The 25,271-nt window shown below is 53.1% G+C and overlaps 1 protein-coding gene across 12 annotated transcripts in view; it reads right to left on the bottom strand.

Moving 5' to 3' along the window:
- EHMT1 (euchromatic histone lysine methyltransferase 1) overlaps positions 1–24,269 on the bottom strand; it is a 109,547-nt gene extending 85,278 nt beyond the window's left edge. For 9 of the 12 annotated variants that reach the window (XM_059891318.1, XM_024998807.2, XM_024998808.2 and 6 more), the window contains exon 1: positions 24,236–24,261. Coding sequence is in view for 9 of the 12 variants with exons in the window: in XM_024998807.2 (XP_024854575.1) it covers positions 24,236–24,256 (21 nt within the window). In the remaining 3 variants the exon portion in view is untranslated. 12 annotated transcript variants of the gene reach the window in all.
- Positions 24,270–25,271: the final 1,002 nt, after the last annotated feature.

Genomic DNA, 25,271 nt, shown 5'->3' with positions numbered 1-25,271 from the left:
GAGATGCCTACGGTCCTGAGGCCTCTGTGCTGGAGTCAGAAAGCAGAGCCGGAAGCCGCCATCCCCAGCACACGCACCGGGCAGGGCTGCAGACACAGACGGGAGCGTCTCACACGCCCCGCGGCTCTCAAGTTCCAACCCAGGCAGGTGGCACCAGCCCGCGTCCCAGCTGCCACCTCCTGTGCAAACTGGGCCCCTCACCTGCAGGCGCACGGGCCCGCCTTCCACTCGGAGCCCTTCCTTTCTGGCCCTCTCCCTGGAGAATTAGCCTGTCTTTCTCCCACAGGCTGCAGGATTCTTTTCCAAGGTGGACCAGAGTCAAGACAAACGTGAAAGGGTTTCAGCCCAGGGCAGCACTGTGCACAGTGACAGCTGGGCCAGCAGGGGCAGCTTTAAACTCTCCAGCAGCCCTGTTAGAGAGTGCGAAGAGGAGTGATTACTTTAAATAAACGTTATTCAACCCAATACACGTCCAAAATGTTACCAGTACAACACGTAACTAAGATTAAAAAAAAATAGTACCCTGCAAAAGCACAAAATGTCTCAATAAGCCTCTGAAATCCAATGTATACTTCACACATAAAGGGCATCTCAGTTGGGGTGGGCCAATTTCAGATGTTCAAACATCACTTGGGGCTCACGGAAGGGAGTGGCAGCCAGCTCTCCACTCCAGCCTGAACAAGTGCACAGGCCAGCCCACCCCAAGATTCCACCTGCCTCCTGGAGTCGGAGCACTGGGTCTCCACCGGCAGCAGGAGGGGGCACCAGAAGCCTCCTCCAGCCGCCCCGACGGGCAGGCGCCTCCCCAAGGCTGCTTCCACACCTTCTCTCTCCGTTAACAGCAAGCGATTAAAACTAATAAAGCTAATAAAGCTGTGTAACCGTGAGACTTGCTCAAACTAGAACACAAGGACACCTTGACAGAGACAAGGCACCATATTCATTCCCCCCGACCCTCCGTCAGAAGCTGACACACAGAGGGAGTGAAATGCCTGCTACCAAAACCACCACAGGAACAAGGGACTGAATGCAGGGCTCCTGCCTGCACTCGAGGCCTGCAGGACTCAGCCTCGGCCACCATGGTCAAATTCACATACATATAAATAAGCCACCCAGTCTATCCATCCATAGGCCAGTTACACCTCCTCCTCCTATTATATGTTGTTATGCAACAGAAATCACCTACAATTCTGCTGTGTAAAGTTAAGGTATTGGGAAACCAAGAAAACCTACAGTCCCAGCTTCGAAAAGTTTACAGTCCAATCAGTGAGACAATGATAAAGAAAGCTTGCATAAAGAAACCAGTAATCAAAATACAAAGTAAGTGTTCTGACACAGGACAGGGAGCCCGGGCTCAGTCAGCGGCCACAGACCCAGCGCACCGCCTGCTTCTGGAGAGCCTGCACGCCAAGGGTGGCTCCATGTTCTTAAATGCAGAAAAGGCCACGTGAGACTCCAACCCAGGAGCCACACGCAGCAGCGCACAGCCGGGCTCCCAGGCCCACACGCACCCGGGCTGCCTTCACGCCGCAGGCAGAGCTCAGCAACACCAGGCAAACGCCTCTCACCGAGCGCCACCTGGTCACCACGCCAGCTGAACTCCTCACGTAAACACGAGGAGAGGTGTGGCTTCAAACACCGAGCGCCAGGCTCCAACCCCTTGATCGCTGTGTGTATCTTCCAAAGACACTGGCCAGGGTAAAAGAGGGCGATGCGCACTGCAGACAAAGCACTCCCCACAAAATTCACAACTCAAAGGAAAACAGCAATCAGAACTCACAAAATTCTGAGAAGCTCAACAAACTCTAAGATAAACTCAAAGAGATCCTCACTTAGACACATGATCTAACTGTTGAAAGCCAAGGCAGAGAACCCCAAATGCAGCAAGACAGAAGCAACTCGTTGCGTACAGGGGGCCTCCCCAAGGCTGACCACTGACTGTATACAGGGGGCCCCACAAGGCTGCCATTGACTTCTCAACAAAGCCAAGAAGGCCAGAAGGCGGTGAAATGACTTCTAAAGTATCAAAAGAAAAAGACTGTCAACCAAGACTTCTAGACACACCAAAGTATCTTCATAAATGAAACAGAAAATAAAGCATGCCAAGAAAAACAAGAGAGACTCGTCACCAGCAGACACAGCCTCCATGAAACATTAAGGAATCCCTTCATACTAAACGAAAGGACTTAGGCAGCAACACAAATCCACATGAAGAAACAAAGACCACCAGAAAAGGCGACCACACAGGGAAACATTAACGACAGTGACTTGCATTTCGGGGCGTCACTCTTTGTCCTCCCACAGGACTCAAAAGACAAGGGCACAGCGCAGCCACTGCCGGGTGGCGCGGGCGGGACGCGGCGGCAGGGCTGTGACGTGTGTGGCGATGACAAAGCGAGCACGCACGCAGCGGGGCTGGAGGAAGGGATCCAAGTTTTCAAGTCGCTCAGTCGTGGCTGACTCTTTGGGTCCCCAGGGACAATACAGTTCACGGAGTTCTCCAGGTCAGAATACTGGAGCGGGTAGCATTCCCTTCTCCAGGGGATCTTCCCAAACCGGGGATGGAACCCAGGTCTACCACATTGCAGGCAGATTCTTTACCAGCTGAGGAACCAGGGAAGCACGTTTTTTCTGTATTTTATTTTTTATTGGAATACAGTTGATTAACAATATCATTAGTTTCAGTTGTATGACAAAGTGATTCAGCTATACATATACACGTGTTTATTCTTTTTCAAATTCTTTTCCCACTTAGGTTGTCACGTAACACTGAGCACAGTTTCAGCTGCTGCACAGCACGTCCTTGTTGGTTATCCATTTTAAAGACAGCAGCATGTACATGTGATCCCAAATTCCCTAACTATCCGTTCTCCATACCCCAGGAGCAAATTTTTTGATATATACTATTTTAATAACACTAGTATAATACAAAGGAGATTGTTATAAGTTAAAATATTAAATAATAATCCTCAGGGAAATAAAGAATAATAACTACAGTCAGACAATAAGGGAATTAAAATAGTACACTGGAAAATATCTAACAAAAAAAAGAAACTAATGGAGGAAAAGAGGAACAAAAGATGTAAGACATTCAGAACACAAATACCAAACTATGTAAATCCTGCCTTTTCAGTAATTATAATGAATGCAAATAGACTTTTTTAACGTTAATTAATTAATGAATTTGGCTGTGCCAGATCTCAGTGGTTGACCTGAAACTGAACCCAGGCCCCTGCACTGGGAGCACAGTCGCAGCCACTGGATCACCAGGGAAGGCCCCGAAACAGCCTTTAAAACAAGGAATACTGCTCGAGACGAAGAGGGACGTTTCACACAAGGAGAAACAACAGGCAGACGTAACAACATAAATATATGCGTAACTAACAACAAAGCAAGAGAGTTCCAGAAAACATCTATTTCTGCTTCAGTGACTACGCTAAAGCCTTTGACTGTGTGGACCACAACGGTGGAACACTCTTAAAGAGACGGGAATACCAGACCATCTGACCTGCCTCCTGAGAAATCTGTATGCAGGTCAAGAAGCAACAATTTGAACCGGACATGGAACAGTGGACTGGTTCCAAATCAGGAAAGGAGTACCTCAAAGCTGTGTATCATCACCCTGCTTATTTAACTTATAAGCAGAGTACAGCATGTGAAAGGCGGGGCTGGAGGAAGCACAAGCTGGAATCAAGATGGCTGGGAGAAATATCAGTAACCTCAGATATACAGGCGACACCATTATGGCAAAAAGCGAAAAAGAACTAAGAGCCTCTTGATGCAAGTGAAAGAGAAGTGTGAAAAAGCTGGTCTAAAACTCAACATTCAGAAGACGAAGACCATGGCACCCAGTGCAGTCCCAGCGCTTCACGGCACACAGACGGGGACAACAGAAACAGACTTTCCACTTTGTTTCCAAAACTAAAGTCACAGAGTTTACTTTGGGGGCTACAAAAATCACTGCAGATGGTGACTGCAGCCACGAAATTAGAAGATGCTTGCTCCTTGGGAAAAAAGCTATGCCCAACCTAGACACATATTTAAAAAGCAGAGACATTACTTTACCAACAAAGGTCCGTATAGTCAAAGCTGTGGTTTTTCCAGTAGTCATGTATGGACGTGAGAGCTGAACCATAAAGAAGGTTGAGTGCCAAAGAATTGATGCTTTCGAACTGTGGTGTTGGAGAAGACTCTTGAGAGTCCCTTGGACTGCAAGGAGATCCAACCAGTCCATTCTGAAGGAGATCAGTCCTGAATATTCATTGGAAGGACTGATGCTGAGGCTCCCATACTTTGGCCACCTCATGCGAAGAGCCAACTCATTGGAAAAGACCCTGATGCTGGGAAAGACTGAGGGCAGGAGGAGAAGGGGAAGACAGAGGATGAGATGGGTGGATGGCGTCGCCGACTTGGACCTAAATTTGAGCAAGCCCCGGGAGTTGGTGATGGACAGGGAAGCCTGGCGTGCTGCAGTCCATGGGGTTGAAAAGAGCTGAGCACAACTGAGCGACTGAACTGAGAACAAAGTCTCAAAATCTGTGATGCAAAACCTGGCAGAACTGAAAGGAGAAGGGAAGTGGCAGTAACAGCTGGCAATTCCAAAACCCTACCATTAGTAACCGACAGAATTACTAAAGGAAAAAAGAGGGGTGGGGAGAGAGGGTTAGGAAGACTCGAGACTGGGCGCCCCCACCTGACCCAGCGGCGCGGCCGCCTGGACGGCGCAGGCCATGCTCTGAGCGGGGCAGAGCAGACTCTGAGCCATTACAAGAGTCTAGCAGATTCAAACAAACCGATATGAAAGTACATCCTCTGACCATAATGGAGCTAGGAATCAAGGGAACGGGGTAGTCCAGGAAATACCTGAACACTGAGAAATTAAACACTACAATTGTAAATAAGCCACGGGTCAGAGAAAACAGAACGCATTTTGAGCTACAAAAACAGAAACCACAACATATCAAGACTCACAGGAAGCATCCTGCTCGTTCCCGAGGGCTGCCATAACCGAACGCCATAAACCGGGTTGATTACAGCACGAGAGACTCACTATCTCACAGGTCTGGCGGCCAGAAGCCCAGCTGGGCCACGCCGGCTCTGATGACTCCAGGGGAGCTGCCTCTTACCTGCCAGAGATGCTGGGCACTCACTCCGGGCAGACAGTCGCCTCCCCCAGGGACTGCCCACCTGGTCCTCGCTCTGTGCAGGCCTGTGCTCGCGGGGCACTCTCCTCTCCGAGGCTAACGCCAACCACACTGACGCCTGGGCCCGCCCTGCTCAAGTCCAGCCTCATCTGAACGCATTTGCTGTGACCCTATTTCCAAACAAGGTCACGTTCTGAGATACTGGGAAGTCAGGACTTCAACATACCTTTTGAGGAAATGTTAAGTCAACCCAATAACACAGGAAAGAAACACTTTGAGGGAAATGATACAGTTTTAAACCCCTGTATCAGAAAAGAACTCAAGCCAAGATCCTAAGCTTCCACCTTAAGAAACTAGAAAAAAGAAAACGAATCCCAAAGCAAGCAAAAGGAAGGGAATAAAGACCGGAGTGAAAATACAATAGGGAACAGAAAAACAACCAGCAATCAATAAAATCAAAAGTTACTTCCTTGCAACTTCAACTTAACTCAAACCTCTGACTAGACTGATCAAGAAAGCGAGAAGACTCAAATACTAAAGTCAAGCAGGAAAGCGGGAGAACTCCCCTGTGGCCCAGTGGTTAAGAATCCACTGCCAACGACAGGACGCAAGCCCCCTCCCCGGCCCTGAAGACCCCACAAGCCTCAGAGCGACGAATCCCGTGCGCCACGACCTCTGAGCCCAAGGTCTGAGCCCATGCTCCACACCAAGAAGTCCGCGCGCCAAATCCAGGGCAGCGGCGCTGCCACGACTAGAGAAAGGCCACGGCCGCAACGGAGGCCCGGCACAGCCAAAACAAGGCAATGAGCACAATTATTTCTGTATAAAAAGAAATTAGAGACTTAGCAAATGGAAGCATCACCCGAGTTCATGGACTGAAGACTTCAGATGGACACGCCCCAAACTGACCTACAGTCAGCACAGTCCTGATCACAGTCCCAGAAGGCTCTTCCGCAGGCACCAACCAGCTCCTGAATTCATAAGGAAGCAGGAGTCTGGGTAAGCCTGAAAATATCTTGAAAAAGAAGAACTAGGTCAGAGGGCTCACGCCTCCCCATTTGTTTCACTTATGACATGAGCACAGAAGCCAAGACCAGGTGGGACCGGCAGCGGGACAGACACACAGCTATACAAACTAGATCTGAGAATCCAGAAATGAGCCCTCACATTTGTGGTCAACTGATTGTCAACAAGGCTGTCTTCACAATTCAATGCGGAAAGAAGAGTCATCAGTAAACAGCGGCGGACCACCTGGAAAGCCAAGAGCACAGAAGAATCAAGTTGTGCTCCTGCCTCATATCAAATACCAAAAGCACCTCAGAGTAAAGACCTAAATGTTATAAAACCCTCAGAAGGAAACAAACTGCATGACATAGATTATGCAATAACATGGCACCAAAAGTTCAAGCAACCAAAGGAAAAAAAATTTTAACTGGACTCGTCAAAATTAAAAACTTTTGTGCTTCCAAGGACACCAAAAAAAAAAAAAAATCAGAAAATGAAAGACAACCACAGAATGGAAAAATTTTTTTTGCAAATCATTATTACCTAGTAAGAGACCTGGGTCAGAACACAGAAAATCTCTTACAACTCAGTAAGTAAAAGACAACCAAATTAAATGTGGGCGCAGGATGTGAAGGCAAGGATGTGGAAAACCTGGATCCACCCACCGCGGGTGGGAACGCAAGAAGTGCAGTCAAACAGGTGAACGCCGAGTTACCGTCTGACCCAGCCACTCCAGCCTGAGGTACATGCCCAGGAGAACCGAATGAAGAGGCCACCGCACAGAAACTTATACTCAGATACGCCCAGCAGCCAAAAAGTGGAATCAAGCCCAAGTCCACGTGCTGAAGAACAGAAACAAACGTGCCACACCCACACAACACACCCCTCCCGGGCCATCACGACGGCATCCGGGGCCCACACGGCCTGCAACGCGGACGCCCTGTGCCACACGAGGAAAGACAATCACAGAAGGCGTTCGTGTATGAGTCCATCTATAAATTCCCTGGTAGCTCAGCCAGTAAAGAATCTGCCTGCAGTGTAGGTGACCCCGGTTCAATTCCCGGGTCGGCAAGATCCCCTGGAAAAGGGACAGGCTACCCACTCCAGTATTCGTGGGCTTCCCTGACAGCTCAGACAGTAAAAACTCACCTGCAATTGGGAGACCTGGGTTTGATCCCTGGGTCGGGAAGATCCCCTAGAGGAAGGCATGGCAACCCACTCCAGCGTTCTTGCCTGGAGAATTCCCAAAGACAGAGGACCCTGGCAGGCTACAGTCCATGGGGTCGCAAAGAGTCGGACACGACTGAGACACTAAACACAAGCACATGTGATTCCACCCAGAACACGCAAATCCGCAAGGACAGAGAGGAGAGCGGGCTGCCGGGGACTGTGGGGAGGGAACAGGGAGTGGCAGCTAATGGGCACAGGGTTTCTTTTCAGGGTGACAGAAATGTTCTGGAATTAGTCGTGATAGCTGCAAAAGGCAGGGGAAAGTACTAAACAGCACACTTCACAAACGTGCAGTTGGTGGTGCACGAATAATACCCTAAGTTCAACAAATCGTGCTTCTGGACTGATTCTGGCATTTGGCAAAACCTATCAGCATAGAGACATTTTCAAAGATGGGAACAGAAAACTGATCTTTGCTCAAGTTCAGCATCAGCAGATGAGCATTTCCAACAGATCCTCATGACAAGGGACCAACTCCAAACGCAAGCAAGTCAAACACCCATCCAAAGCAGCCACTGCTCGTACATCTGTATCACCAGGAGGGCAGAAAAGAGCAGTCCATCATCAATATCGTATTCTGACTTTTGTCAATAAAAAGTTACGAAATTATCTTTGATTTTGCTTCCTGGTGCCCAAAGCCTAAAATATTTACTATCCAACCTTTCCAACCTCTGAAACGAACTGTGCCTGGAGCTCACCTCAGCCCTGTCTGTGCCTGTTTTAATGACTGGCACCACCCTCCAGTCTGGAGCTCAGGCGGAAGCCAGCGTCCAGCTCAGGCCTGGGGCCCAGGAACCATCCTCAGCCACCTCAGCGCCCATGGAATCAGCTCTCCCAGGGAAGGGCCTCACCGTCTCCCCAGGACTGCCGCCCCCACCGCCGCGGCCACTCCACAAGCCCCTCTGCACACAGCGGCCGGGAGACCTGCCCAGCACACACACCTGACCACGCCACCCCCTCCCGAAGCTCGCCACCACCCTTGGGACAAGGACGACAATCTCTCTGGGCTTCTGATCGTGGACCAGCCACTTCGACTGCCCATGCACCGTGCTGGGCTGTGTCCAGGATGAGGAAGAAACTTCCACAAGGCATTTATTTACGCAAGTGTCTAACACCATACACACTCATAACTGCCCAGCTGCTCCCAATTCATCCCGCTATTCCCACACAACGTCTTGCTGGATTCTCAAAACCAGAGGGCAGAGCACCCTGTCCCTCGGTGGGGGCTGACGCCGGGGTCAGCAGGACTCCCTCCCCACCCACAGCAGCTCTCTGAGCTCCACCGCGGCACAGATTCGGTTTCATCCTGGTGACTCAGCTTCTCTGTGTGTTCCAGGACCAGGGTGGAGGGTGATTCTTCCCGCTGGCATCTCCAAAGTACCCTCCGCAATTTCTTCTTGACCTTGGGACGCCCTGCACAGCACCTTCCCACATGGGCAGAAGAGGCTCCAACATCCCCAGTCACGTGAGGGAGCCCCGAACATCCAGAGCGGGTGGCAGCACCTGCCCCGCACAGGCAGCACTCCAGCCGCGCCTCACTCGGCACCGGAGCGCACCCCGGGGCCACGCCCACTCGGGGCGTCCATCACCCCCGCGGCCGCCCTGCAGCCCGGCCGCCCGTCTTCCGCACCACTCAGCCCCACCCTGGCTTCCCAGCCCCGCAGCCGCCTTCGCAGCAGGCCGGCCTCTCTCCTGGACTCCGTGGACCACCGTCCCCCGCCCGACCTTCCCCTCTCAAAGTCCACCAGGCACCTGGCCCTCCCGTCTCAAGAAACGACAACTGTGGTCCCGTGGGTGCTCGCTTCCTCCACGCCTCCCTTCTTGCTCTTCTTTCAGACGCACAGTCGGGCCTATTCTTAGCACCTCAGCTGTTCCCACCCTCGCCTGAGCCCCACCGCTCACCAGCCGCCTCCAGCGTCTCCCGGCTGCTCCGGGCCCCCCACCCCGGCCCGCCCCAGGCCCCCCGTACTCCCCCCGTCTCTGTGCCCCAAGGCCCCTCCAGAGAACATCCTGCTACCAAAGGCCTTCAGGATGGTGAACAATGAGCCCCGTCCGGAGCTCACATCGGCCGCTACAGGGAAGGGCCCGCTGCCCAGAAGTGCTAAGCTCCTCACGTGCCGTCCACACTGGAGCGAACAGATGGCAGCGCCGCCTGCAAAGTGTGCACCGCCTGGATGTGGCAAAGAGCACGAAGCAAGAGCAGGCCGGCAGCGCTCCAGGGCAGAACGCACGCAAACCCACGGGAGCAGTTCGTTTGCTGACTCCCTCAACACGCTGGCGAACACTTCACACCCGTTCCTGAACGTCAGGATCTAGAAGTTCTGATCTTGATCTTAAAATCCACGCCAAAAAGTCCTACCTCCACTGGAGCACCCAAGAGTCTGCACTCACTGATTAGTTGCCCGTAAGTTAACACAAATCAGGACAAGGCAGTCCTTAGAGCATCGAAGCGACCAACAGAGCTTCTGTCCCCTGTGAAACCCACGGCGTGTTCACACACCAGACGGGCAGTATTCCACGGCTTAAGAGTCCATCCTAAGACAGAAGGCAGGTAGGTAGACCTGGTCCGCAATGCCCAGCCTGCCTCCGTGCGACCTCCCTTCTGCTGACCAGTCCCTGAAGCCTCGGGGCGGACGGAAGGGCCGCTGCCTTCCCTTGGGCAGTGGGAGAGGTCAGGCATGTTCTCCCCTCACCCCGCCGTCCTGCTGAGTCCCCGGCTCCAGAGCACAGGGACCTCATGAGACCCTCAGGAGCCCAGCCTCGACCACACTTCAGGGACAGGGAGCCTCCCCACCGGGGGCTGGACGCGGTCCTGGTTTAGCCCTGAAGGCTCTCAGACCCCTGGCTCTCTGCCCGGCAAACATGGACTCTTTCAGGTCCTGTCCTAACGACACCTCCCAGCAAAGTCCTTGCTCACCGCGGAGTCCAGCACCCCCGGACAGAGGACACACGTGACCCCTGCCCCCTGACCCTCTGAAACACCCACCGTGCCGCTCCACCCTCGGGTGCCGGCACCCACGGGGAGCGCCACACCAAGCCGGGGCTCTGAACCAGGAGGGGAGGCCGCCCTAAACCTCAGTTCAACACGACGAGTGATGATGGACAAAACCTAAAGAAACACACACACACCTAGAGGGGAGGTCGGACCCGAGACGGGGAGGCGCTCCACACGGGACAGGAGAGCGGAGAGGCCATGGGGCGGACCGCACCCTCACACGGGGGGCTCTGCCCAGGCCGCCGCGAGGGCCCTGGGTACTGCCGTCCCGCCTCCCCACAAAGCCAAGGCCGAGCACAGGCAGGAGGCACCGTGACTGCAGTCACAGCCGCGTCCACCGCCAACTGGGCTCCTTGAGCGGAGACTCGGGCCAGCTTCTCACGGTGGGTGCTCCGCAGAAGCTTCTCCGCCCCAGAAAGTGGGGAGACAAAGAGCCGAGAGCCACCCATTTCCTCCACACAGATGTTACCGGGCAAAAGTACATGATCTGAAACAAGAGAACCAGAAACATAACAGATACGGATAAAGGAGAAACCTGTGTCTGACGGCACCAAGTACCGGGAGCGCTCTGCATGAGGCCCAGACAGCTCACGGCTGGCGGCCAAGACAGAGCCAGACACGAGGAGACAGACACGGAGCAGCAAGGTCGGGGCGCTGCCGCGCGTGCAGGCCCTCGCCCCGCGTGCAGCGGCACACGCACACGCGGCACGGACTGTGCCCCCTCCGTCCCACACAGCTAGGACAGCGTGTGAGTAGGAAACCTGGATTTAACTGCTTCTCCGACCTTCAAAGAGGTCTCACCATTTACTGACCTTTGAACAAACTCCACAGCATCTGGCAAGCAACACAGACAAGACTCCTCTGTGAAGTGGAGAAGGTGGGACGGTGGCCCCATCTGATGGAGGAGCCGTTGGGACGGAGTGGAAAACCCCACGGAGCTCCTCAGTAGAGGCTGAATTCCTAATGCACACTAGAAAAGCAACGCTAGACAGTGCCAAAACGTGTGCCCTGCTCCGGCCCAACTAAAACCTTTTGAAAAGGTCCAAGTGCATTCACGTGACCAAGTAGACCCTTGCAGGCCCAACGGCAGGACCCACCTGATCACAGAAGACTCACTTCCAGAAAACAGCAACTCCACTACTGCTGGCACCTGAGATGGGCCAAGCTGCCCCACCGTCCCCTGGGCCCACCAAGCAGACATCCACTGCAAACATTCCCACGTCCCACAGCCTTGCCACAGCCCCACCCCCTCCCATGGGCACCCTAAGGCCAGGGTGCTTCTCCCACAGCCGTCTCTTCTCCAGAACAGCCCTCAACGCAAGCACGGGGCCCTGCACGCTGCAGGAGAGCAAGCGGTGTGCGTGGAGAGGAGCCCAGAGGAGGGCGTGTGAGCGTCCACATACCTGCTCTAAGCCAAGTGCCTGGCACGTGCAGTCACCACAAACCCCAAGGAGGGGGCTGTCCCACGTGGCGGGGAGTGGACGGCGGGCTGTCCCACATGGCGGGGAGCGGACAGCAGAGGCTGTGCCACGTGGTGGGGAGTGGACGGCAGGGGCTGTGCCAAGCGCCAGTGGTCAGCGTGCCGCTGGGGTGGCCACCGGCCGCCTGGCAAACAGCCCACCATCCCCACACGACACGGGGTCTCACTTCTGGGCGAACACCCACAACACCATGCAGGTCGGGCCGTGCGCTGCCCATCCACCTTCCCTGCCTCTGCACCCCATTACATGGTGGGGACACACCTTCAACCCTGAAGAAGTGAGCATGGCAGAAGGCAGGAAGGAGTTACTATGGGAGAGTCTTCGAGAGCCGCACAGCTGTTCTTCTCCTCATTTCTGCCAAAGCGACCCTGGACTACAAGGAGCACAGGGTGGTCTTTCCAGTAAATGACGCTGTTCCCGTGCACAGCCACACAGGGGGTAAGGGGTCCTGACCCCTACACCGTACACGTTACACACCCAAAAACAATTCCACCAAGTGCAAACTAAACCCAAAAGAAGCAGAAGAAGTAACAAAGGTTAGAGTGAAAATTTAAAAACAAAGACTAGCAAAACCGACTGGGTTCCCTGGCAGTCCACTGGTCGGAACCCCGAGCTTCCCGTGTGTGGGACACTGCTTCGGTCCCTGGCCGGAGAGCTAGGATCCCACATGCTGCAAGCAACCGCCTACCTCCCCCCAGACAAAACGAGAGAAGAAAATCAGAGACTGTCATCAAAACCAAAAGCTGATTCTTTGAAGCGATAACAAAACTGACATAAATTTCGCTAACCTGAGGGGGAAAAAAAAAGACTGAAAGAAGATAAAGATCTAAACAGATGGAAAGACACCCTGTGTTCGTGGACTATTAGACTAAGTATCATCACAACGGTAAGACTCCCTGACGTGAACCACAAGATCAAGACAGTCCCTACAAAAATCACGCAAGGCTTTCTGCATCTGTGGACAGTTCAGTTCAGTTCAGTTGCTCAGTCGTGTCCACTCTTTGCGACCCCATGAATCGCAGCACGCCAGGCCTCCCTGTCCATCACCAACTCCCGGAGTTCACTCAGACTCACGTCCATCAAGTCAGTGATGCCATCCAGCCGTCTCATCCTCTGTCGTCCCCTTCTCCTCCTGCCCCCAATCCCTCCCAGCATCAGAGTCTTTTCCAATGAGTCAACTCTTTGCATGAGGTGGCCAAAGTAGTGGAGTTTCAGCTTTAGATGAAACTGGAAGTCACATTCCTTCCAAAGAGCACCCAGGGCTGATCTCCTTTAGAATGGACTGGTTAGATCTTCTTGCAGTCCAAGGGACTCTCAAGAGTCTTCTCCAACACCACATTTCAGAAGCATCAATTCTTTGGCGCTAAGCTTTCTTCACAGTCCAACTCTCACATCCATACTTGACCACTGGAAAAACCATAGCCTTGACTAGACGGACCTTTGTTGGCAAAGTAATGTCTCTGGTTTCGAATATGCTATTTAGGTTGGTCATAACTTTCCTTCCAAGGAGTAAGCGTCTTTTAATTTCATGGCTGCAATCACCATCTGCAGTGACTTTGGAGCCCAGAAAAATAAAGTCTGACACTGTTTCCACTGTTTCCCCACCTAAAACTCACATGGAATTGCAAGGGACCCAGAGGAGCAAGAACACGGCTGGTGGACCCACACTTCCAAGGTACGGTTCAAGACGGTGTAGTACTGACATATAAAGCAATGTGCAACAACTCAGAGTTCAGAAATGAGTCCCAGCGTCTGTGGTCCATCAATTTACAGCAAAGGTGTCCCAACAATCCTGAGGGGAGGATTTCAGCCAATGGTTCTAGGATAACGGCATCTCCACTAGCGAAGAATAAGGTTGGACACGCTACCTCACACCATACACAAAATGTAAGTCAAAATGGATCCCAGACCAAAATATAAGAGTTAAAACTCTAATATAAAACTCAGAGGAAAATACAGTGCTAACTTCTTAACAATGGATCTGGCAACGGACTCCTAGATATGACACCAGAAAGAGAAACAACAAAGGAAGAAAGCAGACAAACTGATCTTCGTCAAAATCAAAAACGTCTGCGCTTCAAAGAACCCTATCAAGGGGCTTCCCTGGTGACCCAGTATTAGGAGTCCACCTGCCAACGCAGAACACATGGGTTTGGTCCCCGGTCCTGGAAGATTCCATATGCCAAGGGGAACTAAACCCCGGAGTCACACTACTGTGCGCACGTGCCCACCGCCTGTGCTCCGCAACAGGAAAAGCCACTGCGATGGCGAGCCCGTGCGCCGCAGAGCAGCCCCGCTCATGACACCAGGGAGAGCCTGTGAGCTGCAGCAAAGCCCAGCGCAGCCCAAAGCACACACTTCGAAAAGAACACTAACAAGAACCTGAAAACATGCCTACAAGATGGAGGGAAATGTTTCGTAATCATTTATCAATAAAGGATCTGTATCCATATTCTTCAATACATAGAAAATGTTTACCACTCATCACAGAAACAATCTAATTGAAACGGGCAAAGGATTTCTGCAGACATTTCTGTAAGGAAGATAACACAAACGGGGAAACCAAATCAGCAGCAGCGTGAGACACCCCACCAAATCCAAAAGGGCGGCCGTGACCAGTTAACAAGTGTCTGCGAGCACGTGGAGCAGCAGTGCGTCTCACACACTGCCGACAGGAATGGACGATGCGACAGCTGCCGTGTAACACAGGCGAGCGGCTCCTAAGCAGAGTGACCCCGCGCCCAGCAACTCCACTCCCTGGCAGACACCCGCGAGAACGAACACACACACCCACAGAAACACTCGGTCGTGACTGTCACGGCAGCGCTAGTCACCACAGCCAGAACAGGAGCAACTGATCAACGCGTAAACAAAACTCAGTACATTCCTACTGTGGAATATCATTTACCATATAAAGGAATCAAATATGCCCCCAGCAGGAAAAAACTTACATAGGCACGTTCCGAAAGTGTCTACACAACATAATTAAAAGCATACGGGGACTAGCGCCGCCCTGGTGGTGCAGTGGCTAAGAGACTGCCTGCCAAATGAGGGGACACGGGCTCAGTCGCTGGTCCAGGAAGGTTCCACGTGCTGAGGGGAAACGAAGCCTGTGCACCGCGCCATTGAAGCCGGCACGCCCCAGAGCCCGTGCTTCTCAACAGAGAGGCTACGCAACGAGCCGCCGTCACCACAGCCAGAGAGAGCGCCCACACACAGCAACAAAGACCCAGCACAGCCGGAAATAAAACAAATGAATATTTTTTTTAAAAAAACATACTAATGCTTCACATCAACAGTCATCAGGGAAATGCAAATTAAACCACAACTGGACACACTACACACCTACCAGAATGGTAAAAAGACAAACAATATCAAGTGTCCACAGGACTAGCCGCTGGGCTTCCTCACACCTGTCCTTGGGTACAACCCCTGGGACACGCACGCGCGTCCATGACTCGACACCCCCACTCCTGGCCACACCCCACAGAAACGTGCACCAGTGCTCACCAAAACATGTCCACACCACCTCAGCTCAAGACCCCAGACTGCAGACAGCTCAAAGAAGAAGGCCCATGACTGAAGACACGGGAATATTACAGAGTGATGGGGAAGCAGGCGACCCCAGGCCTCCACAGACAGACGAAGCCTGGAAGGCAGACGCGGGCACGCCCTGCACAGCGCCCTCACGTCAGGCTCAGAGTCAGGGAAACAAGGAGGGTGTCAGGAGTCGGGGCAACAGTGACCTCTGGGCAAAGACAGGGCAGCCTGCCAGGGGCCAAGGGGGCTTCTACGGTTCTGGTAATGTCCCTGCTTGATCAAGGTCTAGGGACATGCATGGCATTAGACACATAAAGTGTGCATGTTTCTGTATGTATGTCATACATTAATACCATCTCCAAAAAAAGTCTTCATGCTTTGGTTAAATGTCTTATTGCTACTGAATCTGATACAGATAGTGACAGACAGTACGGAACCATGACGACAGATCTGAGCAGACCATTTCTACGAGAAGGAAAACAGAAGGGCAGGCTGAGCCAGAGCTGGGGGAACTCCTGACCATTCAGTGGGCTACATGACAACTGGCATTCTATTTCACTGTGGTGTTCAAGGAGTTCACAAAGCACAAGCCAACAGCAAGGATGAGGAAGCAACCACGACTCTAGGTCCGAACGCCAGCCTTGGAGTCTGACAGGCAGAGAGGACCTGTGTTCCAAGGAGAGAAATCACTCAGCAGCCTGCTTAGCAGACAACTGTCAAATTACAGCACAGAGAACTCTCTGGTCCTTCTTAGGCAAGAACTTACCAAGAAGCTCCAGGGTGTCAGCCCAAACAGTGTCAAGAACCTACACGTCCTTGCCCATATGAGCGTACTTCACGGGCAGTGAACAGCCTTCCTCTGTACAGCCTGCCATTCTGTAACCTAATGACCTAACAGCTCTCAGCAATGAACATCAACGACTGCTAACACCACCAAGCAAGAGCTACTATGTCTGATAGAAGCCTTAACACCAGTAATAACGTGTTTTTGCCTAGTTTTTAAAAAGACAAACCTGCAGGACTCCCATGGCGGTCCAGCGGCTAAGGCTCTACGCTCTTACTGCAGGGGGCCGGTTCGATCCCCGCTCAGGGAACTAAATCCCACATGCCACACCATGGCCAGAAAAACAAAGGAAAGAGAAACACAAATCATTTGTAATAAATGTCATTTAACCTAACATACCCCAAGTAAGTACTTCAACATGCAGACAAGGAGCTTAAAGCATTCGTGTGACACTCCCCTCTCCCCTGCACCAAGCCTTGGGAATCCAGCGCGCACTCCCCCTGCAGCGGGCTCCCGGCACAGCCCCCGTCTCACCGGCTGAGGAGCTGCCCGCGGCAAGCGGCTATCACGCAGGCAGGCTGCAGCTGCAGACCTCAGGCGTCGGTGGCGGGAGCAGAGCACAAGGGGCGTGGTGCGCAGTGTCTCGGGGAGGGGCAGCAAGAGTGATTGTGGGGAACTTTGGGACAGACAGACCAATCTCTCCAAAACTCAAGTGCAAGGGGAAACAGCGACGTGGAAATCAGTGGACTGAGAATTAACAGATGCCTATCAAGGGCAAAGAGACGAGATTTTGTTCCTAAGAAATCTGAACAGTGACTGAATATTTACTGACTGAAAGACTTACTTACTCTAACTGAAATACTCACATATGAAATATATCTGAGAACCGCTTAAAAATACTTAACGATGGACTCAGGGGTGCTCACGAGGAGACAACGGCTGACTCGGGGGACAGAAACATGGGGTATGTCTGACCACCAGGTCTGCATCTGCGTAGGTCGGAAGAAGGTCCACAGTAGAAGCTCTAACGATCCACGTGTGCACGTCTGCACACACAGTAATTACAATGCTGGTAGCCTGCCAAGAGAAGAACCGAGTGCCTGGGGGACGAGAGAGGGGGATGCCTCACTCCATACTCCTAGAATCTGAACCATGAAACTAACTCATCTACTCAAAACAAACTCAAACACACGTGCCTGGACTCCACCCACCACGGGGCCAAGCATGTTCACTGGCCCCCTGCTCCCCTCCAGCTTTCACCCAGCCACCCTTCACACAGCAGCCAGGGTGGTCTTTTTAAAATGTGAATTCCTAAAACAATGCCCGCTGATGTCTACAGCACTCAGGAGACCACCAACATGTCACCAGTGACAAGGCCCTCAGTGACCCAGCCCCCGCCTGTCTGGCTTCAGCTTGTGCCGCTCGCCCCTCCTGACCACCTGTGTACAAAGGCTACAGATCCACCCAGCTCATAACCAAGGAAGCTGGGACGTCTATAAAGCAAACACCATCTGGCCACTGAAAACGTTAAAAGACACAAGCCCACAAGATGACCTGTGAAAGAAAAGTGCACACAGCACACGCTCCCTGCTTACCACCGCTGGAGGCACAGACTTGCACACTCGGATCGCAAAAACAAGTCGACGGCAAGTATCTGGCATTCTCATGTCTCTAGGGTCAACTTTTCTCGCAGCTGCTGTTGCTGCTGAGTCGCCCAGTCATGTCAGACTCTCTGCGACCCCAGGGACTGCAGCACGCCAGGCCTCCCTGTCCCTCACCATCTCCTGAAGTTTGCCCAAGTTCATGTCCATTGCATCAGTGGTGTCATCCAGCCGTCTCATCCTCTGACACCCTCTATTCCTTCTGCTCTCAGTCCTTCCCAGCATCGGGGACTTTTCCAATGGGACGGCTGTTTACATCAGATGACCAAAATACTGGAGCTTCAGCTTCAGCATCAGTCCTTTCAACGAGCATTCAGGGTTGATTTCCCTTAAGATTGACTGGTTTGATCTCCTTGCTGTCCAAGGAACTTTCAGGAGTCTTCTCCAGCACCACAGTTCAAAGGCATCAATTCTTTGGCACGCTGCCTTCTTTACAGTCCAGCTCTCACAACCGTACATGAGCACAGGGAAGGCCACAGCCTTAACTATACCGACCTTTGTCGGCAGAGTAATGTCTCTGCTTTTCAACTCCCTGTCTAGGTTTGTCACAGCTTTCCTGCCAAGAAGCGGTCGTCTTCTGATTTCATGACTGCACTCACCGTCCACAATGATTCTGAGCGCAAGAAGAGGAAATCTGTCACTACTTCCACCTTTTCCCCTTCTATTTGCCATGAAGCAATGGGGCCGGATGCCATGATCTTAGTGTTTTTAAAGCTTACTTTTAAGCCGGCTTTTTCACTCTCCTCCTTCACCCTCATCAAGAGGTTCTTTAGTTCCTCTTCGCTTTCTGCCATTACAGTGGTATTTTTCTAACTTTGCTAAAATGCCTAATTTTTTTCCTTCTGAAAGGTACAACCGAACTTTGCCCTTCCATTTCACGTCTTACCTCCTTAGGACCTTCAGCGGACTCATCTTCCTCAAGGAGCTTTTCCCAACGCGAGTCCGCCTGCAGCAAGCAGCACAGCAGCCGGGCCTCCTCTTGTTTACTCTCAGCTGATTCCATCTCATTTCCTGCTTGGTATTTGCTCTATTACACTGTTAAATTTTGTGAAATCAGACACCAACCTCATAAGCTTGCATATCCTCTCACACAGCATCTAGACCAGCACCTCCCGGCTCCACGCTGCCTGCAGACCCCTCGGAAACGGCACTTTAAACACACCCTGATCAGAACTTACAAAGCTGTTAAACGTGGGATGCAGAAAGCAGTCCAAAGACCGTTCCAAAGTAAAATACCAACTGACAGTTATGTTAGTGGCAAAGTGACTTATACAGGAAGCGCCACCTTCGAAGAGTCAAAAGAACCACTTCAATTTTTGTTCTTTAAAATCCAAAACCGCTGAAGAGTTTTCTCTGTTTTAATAAACGAAAATACCAGAAGTTAAGTACAGTGGGACAGCAAGTGGGCAGCTCTGGAGTGACGCCCTCTGCAGCACACCTGCAGAGCCTGACAGCTGGGCCCCCCTCGCCACTCCTGGTGTGGTCTGCTGGGAGCAAGGCCAGCTGGACCCAGACCACCCGCCCACCAAGACAGCAGCATCCATCACACGAGCGAAGTCCAATGAATGGCAGAGAACGTAAGGTTCCTGAAGAGGAGAGCCCAAAATATGGTTCCCATAGCTACATCATTCTAAAAGACGAACTCAATTAAAATGTGGCCAAATATACAAACCGGTTAGCAAAGGCAGGAAGCGGGGCTCTGGCCCTGGTGCAGCACTGACCACGTGCGGGGTCTCCAACAGCCAAGCTGCCCACAGGTGTCCTTCTGGGCCTCAGGGCTGGGGTGCAAGTACTGCCCTTGACAACCTCTGTGATGATCCAGAACCACAACCTACACAGGAAGATCTGAGACGGGCAGCCCTTTCCACAGGAGAGCTGTTAGTATGGGTGAAACTTCACAAGATTTACTGTAAATATTTCTGATTGCTAGATGCAAAACAGACTCTCCACCCCTTCTCTTATCAAAGATCAATCCAAGACAAGAACAGGAAAGAGAAACATGCACCCCACCTAGGAAACACTTGGAACCACTACACAAAATACGGTTAGGAAGATGGAGGCGAAAGGAACCTGAACCACTCCACAGGGCAGAGGAAGGGGAGACCAAGCGCAGGGCCGCTGCCGAGGAGCAGGCTGACCGGCGGCTGTGCAAGGGCCTGAGAAGGGATGACCGGCGGAGCTGTGCAAAGGCCTGAGAAGGGGTGTGGCGCAAAGCTCCAAGCACGGGCCCAGCCCCTCCGCACACGCAGACAAGCACTTCTGCACAGCTACGGGCACCAGAAGGCACCACGCTCGGGGTGAGTGGCACACGGAGAGGCAGCGGTGGGCGCCGCAGGGAAAGCAGGGGGTCAGGAAGAGGGAAGCCCCTCCCTGCCTCCCTGCCCCTTAATCCAGCTCCAACATCCATCCAACCAGGCAGACCGAAGGCTCCCCTCTAAGGAAACTAAACCAGCGGACAGCAACGTTTGGAGAAGAGCCAACAAAAAACATTAGTCATCACCCTGCAGTGAAAGCAACAAGGAAACAAGCCCCTGCTACACTCAGTTTTCCATTTTTAGTATTTTATTCATAAGGACGAATAAACAGCCAAGGAGCACTAGACACTGGGAGAAGGGTTTCCAGCATGAAAGAAAGAAACCAAAACATGTAAGAGCAAAGAGGAATGCATGGCAAACAGAAAACGTGCAGGAAACAAAATTTTTTTTAGTTTTCAAAATTTTAACTGTACTTTTAAAAACCGAAATTAAGAGATAAGCAAAGACGTTGTATACATAAAACAAGAACAGGAGGCATTTAAAAAGGAACAAAAAACAGTAAAGAACACGATAATATTAAAGAAGTTAAAATTTTTAACAAATTGGAAAATTGTCAAAAATACTCTCAAAAAGAACAAAAAGATCAAGATATGATGAAAAGATTTAAAAATGAGAATATTAAGTACAGTAAGTCCAACGTTCCAAGAAACTGGAAAAAGAGAGCTGGTAGAGAACCATCTCTAACACATAACACAAAAACTCCTGTAAATTCAAGGACCTCGGTCCCCAGATCCCAGGCCTGCTGAGTGCTCTACAGGGTGAATGAAAACACACTACAACAAAGGCATTTCAGGCAAGGGAGGAAAATCAAGGATGCAAGGATCCTAAAAGTTTGATGTGGGAATATGCTTACGAACGACTAATAATCAGGCTAGCAAGTTCCCTGGCAGTCCAGCAGTTAGGACTCCATGCTCTCACTGTGGAGGACTTGGGTTCAATTCCTGGTTGGGGAACTAAAATCCCACAAGCCATACAGAGCAGCCAAAAAAAAAAAAAAATCAAACTATAGAGTTCTCAATAGCAACAACAAAGACTATAAGATACTGAGATGCCAAGTCCAGCCAAACTGATTCTTTAAGTGTGGCAGCAGAATGAAAACATTTTCAGACAGGTGAGTCCCAAAGCCTTGGTCCCAGCAACTCCTGCAGACTGCTCACCGCCCCAAACAAGTGAGGGAGTGCCAGAGGCAAGGAGGCGGGCAGAGCCCCAGGGAGGCGGCGTGCAGGCCTGGAAACAAGGTTCTGGGCTGGAGCACTGTGGCAAGGGCTGCTGAGCCGACAAGGCTGAGGGGTAAAAAATTAAATTAAGGAGCACTTTACAGAATGAAAGGTGCGGGAACATTATTCTGAGATTCAAAGGGAACCAGGCAAATGAAAAATAAAGCGATTATTAATTCCAGGGAAATAAAAATGTCTGTATAAGGAAAGAAATCGAATTGTGTGTGGTCCACCGTCCAGCTCAGCAGGGCACAGTAACGACCTGAACAGACTGATAAAGATCCTGACACGGATTTAACCACAACTGTGCGTTACCTAAACCAGAGAGAGTACAAGAAAACTGAAAACTTAGCGGGAGCCAGCAGATAACCCCTAAAACTGGTGAATAAAGATAAGACGACACAAGCATATTGCTTAGTAACACAAAGTGAAAGTGAAAGGCGCTCAGTCCTGGCGACTCTGCGAACCAGAACTCTCCAGGCCAGGGAGTGGGTGGCCATTTCCTTCTTCGCGGGATCTTCCCAACCCAGGGATCGAACCCAAGCCTCCCACATTGCAGGCAGACTCTTTACCAGCTGAGCCACCAGGGAAGCCCCATAAGGTAAATGCGCAGAGTCAAGGGGCTGCCACCTCTGGAGAGGACGCAGCTTCTTCGCCACCTTCAGGCACTGCCTGACTCTCAACCATGCACATGTGCGCATCTCTTAAGAAACACAAAAGGAGAGACACGCAGGATGCGAGAAATGCAGGGAACTTTCCTGGGAAGGCCCTCCTGCTGAAAGGTAGCATCTTGCTGGGTCAAAAGCCTGAGGTGACCTGAACACACACTACACTGAGGAGCCCCCACTCAGTAATCCACAAAACGAAGACAGACTCCAAAAGCGCGTTTCAGAATCCACAAACCAGGGGGCCTCTCTTCAGTGTGAAAAAGTGGTGACCTTTCTCTAGGCTGAGGAAAGAAGAAAGAGTCAATATGCAGCCAGATAAATTTCAATGTCCACCTTCCGGTTTAATCGTTTGGCCATTAGAGAACCCTGACACAGTAACCATTTCCCTGATTTAGTGGCCACACTTGACCCCAAGCCTAGCCACTGTCCAGGAGCCCCTCCCCGCCCTAACGTGCACCTCCATTATAAACACTGAGGACCGCCCACCAAAGCCCAGAGCTTTCATCAGCTTAAAGTGACCACCACAAATACAGCTCAAGGGGCTCTGCAGCCAGACCACTGCATCCATCTTCTGCACAAGTTCTGTAACCTGGGGCCTCACTGTGCCTGTTCCCTACTGTGCAAAAGGGGATGTAATTGTACCCACCTCAAAAACGGCTGTCAGACTTTAATGAAGGAATTCAGGCAGCTGAGGCAGGGTTGGACACAGGTAAGGCTTAGGAAACACAGGCTTGTCACTGCCACTGGCTCGGGCAAGCCCTGTAGTCAAGGCTGCCTGTGGAATCAGTGACATCTGGGGCAACGTGTTCATCAATTATTAATTAAACACCTACTATGTGCCAGACACCAAACAACTGCTAACTGGGTAACTGGCTGGGCCGAGTCACCCAATCGGTCCCAAATCTCGTTTCCCATGTCAGTTAAACAGGAAATGGCAGCACCTGCTGCACAGAGCAGAGCAAACTGGAGAGAACTTACCTAAGCGCCTGCAGTGCCCGGGACCCAGAAGACGCTCAATAAGCGGTATCGTGATCACTGCTCATCTTCTCTCCTACAAGTGACTGGCGGTTATCTAATTCACCTGTTCCGTTTTGCTCAGCCTAATACACTCCTTGAGTGTTGCAGGTGCTAACAAATACTCTTCACGTTGAATTCAAGAACTTTCTTGCACGTTCTCAGTTTACTTACATCCATACCCCCCAAAAATGCGAGAGAGAAATAAAGAAACGTTAAAAGACTGTGCATTACCCGGATAAAAGTACAGGTCCTACACACCACATTACTGTAACAGGGTCTTATCACACACCTTGGCTTCCTGATCTTTAGAAGTCGCCGGGTTATTACTACACAGAAAACCTGGAGTAATTCCACAGAAAAACTGCTAGGTCATCACTTTCTTCCAAACTGGTCCCTCGTGTCAGCCCGGATAGCGCCGTTCCTGCCTTTCCCCAAGGCACACCGCCTCCCGCCGGCTTCTCCCTTCTGCGGGAAGCTACTGGCCCATCTCACAAGAGTTTGCTTTCTCTGCTGCCACGAGCCAGGGAAAACTATTCTCGAGAGCGAGCAAAGGGGAGGCCAGAAACATTAACAAAGGGAGGGCAACTTTTTACAGCCAAAGCCCGCGTGAGCGGTTTGCCTGGAAATAAACCGAAGTCGTGCGACCGTACTCCTGACAGCCACGGAGCCGGCAGCTTTGTCCGGGGAGAAGAGCGCCGGCCCGGCCAACTTTTCCTTCAAGACCCAGCCATCCTCTCCGGAACAAAGTGAAAGGTCAGCGGGCGCAGGAGCAGCGCCGGGAGCGCACGGCTTCGCGTCGCCCGCGCCGCCAACTTGGCGGGCTCGCCCCACTTTCCCTTTTGTCCTCCGCCCCTCCCGCGGAGCTCCCGGTCGCGGCCCGAGGCCCGGGGTCGCGGCGCGCCGGGCGGCGGCCCTCCCCGCGCCCCCGCCCCGCCCGCGCGCGCCCCTCGCCGCCCGCCCGCCCGCACAAAGCACGCCCCGCGCAGCGCGGCCCGGACGCCCGGCCGCCTCGGCCCGGCCTCGGCCTGAGGCGCGGCGGCGGCGGCGGGGAGGCGCCCGCCCGCGCGCCCCGCGCCCGCCCGCGCCCCTGCCCGCGCGCCCGCCGCGCCCGGCCCGCCGGCCCGCGCCGCCCCCACCGCGCCCGCGCCGCCCGCGCCCGCCGCCGGCCCGCTCCTCACCTCGGCATCGGCGGCGGCCATGGCCCGGGCCCGCAGCGTGGCCCCGCCCCTCCCGCGCGCCATCGCCCCGCCCGCTCCTCGCGGCCCGGGGCGGGGCGGGGCCGGCCGCCCGCGTCTGCGCCTGCGCGCGCCCCCGCGCCTGCGCACTGCGGCCCGGGATCGGCGTCCGCAGCGCGGGCCTGTGCGGGCCGGAACCGGGTGGACGGCGGCTGCGGGGGCGGGGCCGCGCGGAGCCGGCTTCCGGGGTCGGCGCGGCTCCGGACGCCGGCCCGTCGCGGTCCTCCCGCTCGCGCGGTCCTCTTTCGCTCTGCGTAGGCGCTCTGGCGGACCGGCCGGGGTGCGGAAGGACCCCTGACCTCTCACCCCGGACACACATCGGTTCCGTCGGCCTTCGTAGAAGGCGGACCCCGGCTTGCGTCCTAGGGCGGTGCCCGCGCAGGGGGTTGTGCACGGGTGGGAGGGGTGCCCCAGTTGCGGCTGCGTCCGGTTAGGGAGAAGCGCCCGGCTGTGGGCCGGGGGTGCTCCGGTGGTGGGGCGCGCCTGTCCTGACTGAGAAGGCGGCCCTGAGCGGGAGGGGTGAAGCCCCCCTGGGGAGGGCTGCCCCCGTTGGCGGTGCTGCCTTGGGGGAGGCGTCTGTTAGTGTGAATGCCCTTGCGCCGGGGTGCTCGGCCGGGGGCATTTCCGGACTGTGGGGATAGATGCTCTGATTCAGGAAGATGCCCCGTATACGGCTGCGCTTTGGCTGGGGACAGTGTACTGTTGGGGAAGAGTGGGCAGTGTCCCATTGCGGGGGGATTGGCTCTTTGGAGGGCGCTCTGGTTAAGGAAAATGCCTGGCTTGTACAAGGGAAGTGGGGTTCTCCAATTTGGAGGTGGCCCCGGTTGGGCAGCCTCTCGGATCACCCCAGCCTTCCTGCAGGCCACCCAGGGTGAGACCTTTCCTGCGCACCCAAGCAGCCTTTACTGGACAGCACCACACAAACTGGCCTGGGCCACCCACTCCGCATGGCTCCACCCGTTTCTTCCATGCCTTGGGA

The sequence above is a fragment of the Bos taurus genome, chromosome 11, assembly GCF_002263795.3.
Source record: "Bos taurus isolate L1 Dominette 01449 registration number 42190680 breed Hereford chromosome 11, ARS-UCD2.0, whole genome shotgun sequence".
Lineage (NCBI taxonomy): Eukaryota > Metazoa > Chordata > Mammalia > Artiodactyla > Bovidae > Bos > Bos taurus.
The sequence above is the reverse complement of the archived record's forward strand: the minus strand, read 5'-3'. Positions and strand labels throughout refer to the sequence as shown.